This window comes from Bos mutus, chromosome 15 (assembly GCF_027580195.1).
Source record: "Bos mutus isolate GX-2022 chromosome 15, NWIPB_WYAK_1.1, whole genome shotgun sequence".
Taxonomy (NCBI): Eukaryota; Metazoa; Chordata; class Mammalia; order Artiodactyla; family Bovidae; genus Bos; species Bos mutus.
The window spans coordinates 29,840,596-29,847,981 of NC_091631.1; the positions used below are offsets into that span (position 1 = coordinate 29,840,596).

Below are 7,386 nucleotides of genomic sequence, written 5' to 3' on the forward strand. Positions count from 1 at the left end.
CCGAAAAATACAACTTGTTCTTTTTTTTGTTCTTCATTGAATTGACTAATTTGATATGTTTTCAATAGAACTCTAGAGAATGGTTTGACTTGGTAACTGTTTAAACTAAAATCAGTAGTATAATGAGATCTATGGAAGGAAAAAGTTAAATGCAACACAAAACTAGTGGCAGTGTGGTTATTCCAGGCTCATTTGCTTTTTTATTTTACTTTTTTTTAATTATGAAAGGATGATAACAGATTCACAGGAGACTTGGAAAATACAAAGCAGGGTTGCATATAGTTCTACCATGTTTTACAATTATTTTTTAAGTAGATAAATTAAGGCTTTTAGATGGAGTTTCAATATCAAACTCTCAAACATTAGTAGAATGAATATACAGAGAAGTAGGATATAGTAGGCCTGAAAAGCACTGTGAACCAATTCAATGTAATTAAGATTTATACAATTTTCACACAATAGTAGGATACAAATTCTCTTCAAGTTCCCATAGAGTGTAAATTAGGAGACACTGGAACATATACAGGGACATAAAACAAGGTGCAAAAATGTCATGGTCTAAAGGTATTGAAATCATACAGAGTCTCTTCTCTTAGCACTGTGGAATTATGTTAGAAATCAATATCAAAAGATACTTTAACCCACATATTTTCAAGTGTGGCTTCCCAGGTGGTGCTAGTGGTAAAGAACCTGCCTGCCAGCGCAGGAGACGTAAGAGTCGTGGGTTCGATCCCTGGGTCTGGAAGATCCCCTGGAGGAGGGCATGGCAATCCATTCCAGTATTCTTGCCTGGAGAATTCCCACAGACAGAGGAGCATGGCAAGCTACAATCCATGGGGTCACAAAGAGTCAGACACAACTGAAGCGACTTAGCATGCATGCATTTACCAAGAGAGATCATCTTCAAATGGCAACCCACTCCAGTGTTCTTGCCTGGAGAATCCCAGGGACTGGGGAGCCTGGTGGGCTTCCGTCTATGGGGTCTCACAGAGTCAGACACAACTGAAGCGACTTAGCAGCAGCAGCAGCAGGCTGGTCAAAACAGTTAACAATCATAACTTAGCTCCAGAGAAAGGTTATTTGCCAGGAGCAGCCAGAGAAGCCAGCTGATCTCCTTCCTGAAGTGAGCACTATGTAACCTCTGTTTCCTTTGCTGCAGGTCTCTCCTTCCCCCAAACCGCCCGGCTCCCTGCCTCCACTGCCGCTGTACGACCAGCCTCCCAGCAGCCCTTACCCCAGCCCAGATAAGAGGGGCTCCCAGTACTTCTCCCGTTCTCCTTCAGCAAACGGTAAGGGGTCTCCTGGGCATGTATCAAAATACACTTTAATTTAGAAAGCCACGTGTTCATCTGAAGGGTAAACAGATCTGAATTACCATCTATATTGCTCAGCAACACAAATAAATTGAGCTTCTTTGATTCCCTCCCTTAGAAAACAGCTTCCATGCCGAATCGCCAGGATTCTCGCAGGCATCCAGGCATACTCCTGAGACCTCATATGGGAAACTGCGACCTGTAAGTCTCTTATCTAGCAGAGTAATAGAGTGCATAGTTCTTCCAGATTGAAAGTTAGAAATTAATGGAGCTCCATGACCCCTGTGTTGTTGCTAATTTCTTCCATGCCAGGTTGCGATGGACTTGGTAAATTAAACAAAGCTCTGGAAAAGGAAGGCTATAGAAATCAATACATCTTGGGAGGTCTAGCTTATTACGCTGGCACTTTCCTCACTGAGCCATGGTGAGATTGCCAGGTGACAACTATGGAAAGTATATTTAAATTATAACAAGCTCTGTGAGCATTAAAGCAGTCTAATTGTGAAACAGAAGCTTTTTTTTTCCAGCAGGCATTTATTGAGAACTTTTTTCCCAGGCCTCTACTTTCCTCTTCGACAGACAGTGAGATGATATAAGATACATGCCCTTTTGAGGTTTGAGAGCTTCTATTCTCAAAGAAAATCTGTCCTTTACAAATAATCACCTCTACCCACCCCTCACTCGGCTGTCATCAAATCCATCCCACTACCTCACTGTGAAATAGTTCTTCCAGGGTCATAACTTCCACATGGTAATCTAGTTATATTTGCGGTTTTATTTTCCTAGACCCTCTTATCAGCATTTGACACAGTTCTTTGAGCCACTTAGAACCTTTGTCTTTGTTCATTCAGCAGATACTGAGTGCCTTGTTAAGGACTTGGTTCGTGATCCTAAATGTGATAGGAAGCTGTTGTAAGATTATAAGCCAGATAGTGGTATGACTGATTGTGCATTTTTAAAAATTATTTTTACTTACTAATTTTTATAACTTTATGTTGGCTGCACTTGGTCTTAATTGTAGCATGTGGGCTTTTTGTCACTGGGCATGGGCTTCTCTTTAGTTGGAGTGAGTGGGCTTAGTTGCCTTGAAGCATGTGGGATCTTAGTTCCCCAACCAAGGATCAAGCCTGCATCCCTTGAATTTAGAGACAGATTTTTAACCACTAGACCACCAGGGACATCCCAGCTTTTTAAAAACACACTGTGGCAGCTCGGTGGAGAATGAGTAGAAAGTGACAGAATGAACATGGGGAGTCGTTAGGAGGCTGGAGCAATGGTCCAAGCAAGAGAGGACAGCAATGTGAACTAGTGGGGAAGAGCAGTAATGGAGAGAAGTGGACCCATTTGTTCCACCACACTTTCCTGGTCTGCTTTCTACTTCCTGGCTTTCTTTTTCATTGACCTTTGAGGGATTCTCTGCCTTTATGCAACTCTGTTGATGCTTCTCAGGGTTCCGTCCACTGACCGCTTCCCTCTTTTTTTTTTTTTTTTTTAATTTGTTTGACTGCGTCAGGTTTTAGTTGCAGCAAGTGGAATCTTTGTTGTATCGTGTGGGATCTTTTCGATGCACTGCACGGACTCTGTAGTGTGGGCTGCAGCGCACGCAGCTTCAGTAGCCACTGTGTGCAGGTTCAGTAGTTGGGCATTCAGGTCGGCCTCTCAGTTGTTCCATGGCATGTGAGATCTTAGGTCCATGACTAGGAGTTGAACCCATGTCCCCTGCATTGCAAGGCAAATTCTTCACCACTGAGCAACCAGAGGAGTCCCAGGGCTACTGCTCTTAAAGTCGTTAAACTTACTCCTGAGTTATCTCATTTACTCCCAAGATTTTGATAACCATTTATTTACTGACAACTCCAAGATTTATAACTACCTATCCAATCTCTTCTCTGAGCTTCAGATCTGTGGAAATCTCAGTGTATATATATAACAAACCCCCAAAACTCAGCAAAAAACTGGCTAATTATCTTCCTTCTCAGACGTCATCCTTCTTCCTTATTTCCCATCCTGGTGAGTGGTACCCCTATCCTGCCAGTGCTCTGGCATCACTCGTGACACCTCCCTGACCCTGCCTTTCGTGAAGAGTCATCGCAGGGCCTGCCAGGGTTACCTAGAGATGACTGTCAGATTGTCCCCCTCTATTCCCCCAGTGCCAGCCAACATCAGCTCTCTTTCAGACGACCACAGGAGGCTCCAAAACTGTCAACCTGTATTCTTGCCCTCCACCACTGTTTTCTTCAAACTTTTATCTGAGTCATCTTTTCACACATCTGGTATTACTGCTTAAAATCCCCCAAAGACTCTTCCTTGCCTACAGAATAAAGCTCAGATTTTTAAATATGACTTAATGAGGCCCTTCATGACTTACCCCAGCCTGTCTCTCTAGTCTCATCTCTTGCATCTCTCCTTCCAAGACATGTTTAAAGGTTTTTCAGTTCTCCAAGCATTGCTCTCTCTCGCTTCCAACTCTAGGCCTTTGCTTGGGCCAAGGTTGTCAGGACTACAAAGACTCTTGTGGCCATGAGGCTTTCAGCCCAGGGAAGAACCTGAATCGTGAGTTTCACATTTCATCCAGAGCAGTCTGTCCTTCTCAATGTAAGAAGCTGCGAAAATTAAGTTGAAAGCACATGCCTAGAACATTTCTGAGAGCCCTCAAGTGCCCATGTCCTTGAATAAATGATTGGTCAGATTTCGATGCTTCAGCCACTGAATCAGGAAGCTGACTGACCATGTGATGGTTTCCTGCTCAGGTCCGGGCAGCTCCCCCTCCTCCTACGCAGAACCACCGAAGGCCCGCAGAGAAGATCGAGGATGTGGAAATCACACTGGTGTGATGATGGGTTTGCCTGTCCGTTACTGCTACAATCAAGGCCAGGCTTGGAGTTTGGCCAGTCTTGTTTTTTAGGCACCTTTGCTTGCATGATGATGACTCGAACAGAGCAAAAACAAGGAGGACTATATGTGACCGGGTGGCCTGGTTGACACCTCCCACGTTTTTAATATTTCGTGCCTTTTTTTGTTGTCATTTTCTATGTCATCTCTCCTAGCACAGCACAAATCCTAGTGGGCCCTAGAAGCAGAGAAGGGGAACAGTCCTCTTGCCTACCAGGGACCCATTTTTGTATGAGACTCAAGACCAGGCCTCGTTCAGGGCACAGTCACAGAGATGCTGATCATATGCACTCGTACAGTATATTACTGTGGCCACGAGGACGTGGCAGAGATGCTCATCTTTCTTCAAGTGGCTTTGGCTTATCTGATTGAGTTTAATCAGATCATGTTGGCTACATAAGGAAAGCAGCAGGAGGGATTTCAGGAGAGGCTGGCTCCTCCCCGCAGTTGGTCCCCAAACTGAGAAACTGAAACCTTATTGGAAAAAAGTAGACTGCCCTGAGTTTAGCACCGATTGCAATAATGCACATCTCTTCCACAGCTAACAGATTTAAAACAATTAACAGTGTCCTTTGTATTAATATTTATGCCATTCATTTAGTATTAGCAGAGCTAACATGGAGGGGCTGAACTAGTAGCCGAATCTCATCCATCACATAGACTAATAGAAAGGGGGCTGCGGCTAAAGCAGAAATGGAGCTTCCAGATCTGCAATGAGCCGACTTAGTGTTCTTTTTATATTTGGGTATTTTTCATCTTAATTTTTGCAGCATATACTATCATGACCAGTATCCTTAGAATTTGAATGTCTTGATAAAACTGGGGACACATACTTGCCTTGTCAAGCTTCTCTACTGGAGAGGCACCTAGCATTATTTTATTCCCAAGCTAGTCCACTGGCCCAGGCAGCCAAGTTGTGGCTGGCCCAGACCAGCAGCCACCCACCACATGAAATGCAGCTTCCCAGGTCCCACTGACCTGACATTTCCTTGGGAGGAAGAATCTGTGGCTCAAGGAGTAAACCAGCTTCCTATGAAGAAGGACAAAAGGATTGCACGGTGCAAATTGACAAGGAAAGGACAAGTTCTCCATGTCACAGGGAGAGCCAGGAGGAGCCTTCCCTGCAGACTAACAAACCCACAGCAGTGGCTCCCAGAGGCCTCTGGTGGCCCTCCACCTCCAATGGAAGATAGGGAGTGCATTACTTAGGAACTAAGGGATGTTTGCCAGTTGCTTTTTTTTCCTTTTTTTTTAAAAATCAAAATTCTCAGAATTTAATCCAAAAGTTGTCTTTTGCTTTGAAAATGCCATCCCTCCTAAGAATCTCTAAAAACTTGAAATGCTCGCCAAATGTCCCCATGGGATTTTTGACCAGAAATAAAACTGAAGAAGTTTTCAGATAGTCATTTGATCACTTTAATGACAGTATCCATTGATGAATCTTCTCTGATTTGAGGATTTTTATTTTTTTTTTTGCATTTCTTAAAACCTTTTGATCTATTTGAGGTCTTTTTGTGTTTATCAAACTTATTCTTAAGTTTACAAAAGAAATTAAAAGGGTGGGTTTTTTTTTTTTAGGATTTTAAGGTTTGTGGACAAGTTAAAAATCTTCAAAGCACTTTAAAAATCTTCAAAGTGCTGAAATTGGGCAGTTCTTGCCACCCAGTCTTGTATTCTCTCTTTAGCTAGCAAAATTGTCCTTGAATCTGGGTTTTCCACATTCTCAGAGAGTTATTTGAAATCTTTTGTTATATTTTAAATATTTTTTGGAAGAGCTGCTAATTTTATTTTAAAAAAACGAAGTTGTAAAAATATGCCTCCTTTTTAATAAGAACCCGTCCCTCCAGGACATGTAACCCCGCACCACAGTGCACAGGGCTGGGCTCAGAGGAGGCACCTCTGTGCAGAAGTGCTTTCTTTACAGTGGCTGTAAAAACTTTGTATTTATTATGTATAAAATGTTGAATAATAAAAAAAAAATGGAATTACGTTTTCTAAGTTTTTCTTACAAGATTTGGGTAAACAGGCTTTTCCAAATAGACAGTGCTTCTTTTAAAGACACTCTCAGGCCCTCCTTTAAATCTTACAACAGATACAAAGAGAGGGAAGTAAATTAACCCATCCATGGAACAAACAGCCCTTCGTGCCACCCACCTGCCAGGGGTAATACCCTGAATGCTAGAAATAAAAATAAGTAAGTTGTGGCCTTGGCCATCGAGGTTCTTTCCATGGAGAGAAAAAACAGTATACACCTGAGGACAGTACTGTATGATATGTGCTGGACAGGAGAAGCAGAGAATGTGCTGAGGTGACTGAGGGAGCCCCAAATCTGCAGCTGCGAGGGCCAGGAGGAGGCCACTGAGTCCCCTCAGACTGATGCGACTGCTGACTCCCAGCAGTGGGCACTCTGTAGTCCTCTGTCCTTTTCCTAAACCTCTACCCTGAGGAGTCATGAGCCAAGAGAAGGAGATTTTACAGGGGTGGCTGGAGGATTCCAGGTAGAAAGCTGAGTCCATCTGGCTACCAGCCACCCCAGTGAGGACCACTGTTTGAGGAGGGCCCCCACAACCCTCTTCCAGAGCTGGGCAAGTATGATATGTAACCTTCCAGACGTCTTCTGTGCATAGAACTTACATGTGCCAACATTGCCTTTTCATATGTGAAATTATATAATACATTTAGATTTACCTCATTCTTTCTGAAGGCAGCATTATATTCCATTGTTTGGGCATAGCATGATTTAAACATTCCTATAGTGATGGATGTTGAGGTTGTATCCATTCATTTGCTATCAGAGAGCTGAAATTAATACCTTTTTACCTAATTGTTTATAAATTTGTTCCAGTAAAAATATCAGCTAAATTCCTAAATGTGTAATTTAAGAGTTAAAAATGTACGTGTGTATTTCATTTTGTCATGCTGTATGCTAAGTCGCTTCAGCCATCTCCAACTCTTTGCAACCCTGTGGACCGTGGCCCACCAGGCTCCTGTGTCCATAGGATTCTCCAGGCAAGAATACTGGAGTGAGTTGCCATGCCCTCCTCCAGGGAATTTTCCTGACCCAGGGATCGAACTTGCATCTCTTACATCTCCTGTGTTGGCAGGCAGGTTCTTTACCACTAGCACCACAAAAAATATGTATAGGTTTGATTTTGTCAGATGTTGCCGAATTGGCCTCCAA

The 7,386-nt window shown here is 43.0% G+C and overlaps 1 protein-coding gene across 1 annotated transcript in view; it reads left to right on the forward strand.

The window, feature by feature from the left end:
• Positions 1 to 7,075, forward strand: part of FCHSD2 (FCH and double SH3 domains 2) — a 244,638-nt gene extending 237,563 nt beyond the window's left edge. Inside the window, exons 18-20 of the mRNA XM_005893521.2 lie at positions 1,160 to 1,289; positions 1,432 to 1,514; positions 4,064 to 7,075. Coding sequence (XP_005893583.2) covers positions 1,160 to 1,289; positions 1,432 to 1,514; positions 4,064 to 4,147 — 297 coding nt within the window. The 3' untranslated portion in view covers positions 4,148 to 7,075. The remainder of the gene's footprint in view (positions 1 to 1,159; positions 1,290 to 1,431; positions 1,515 to 4,063) is intronic.
• Positions 7,076 to 7,386: the final 311 nt, after the last annotated feature.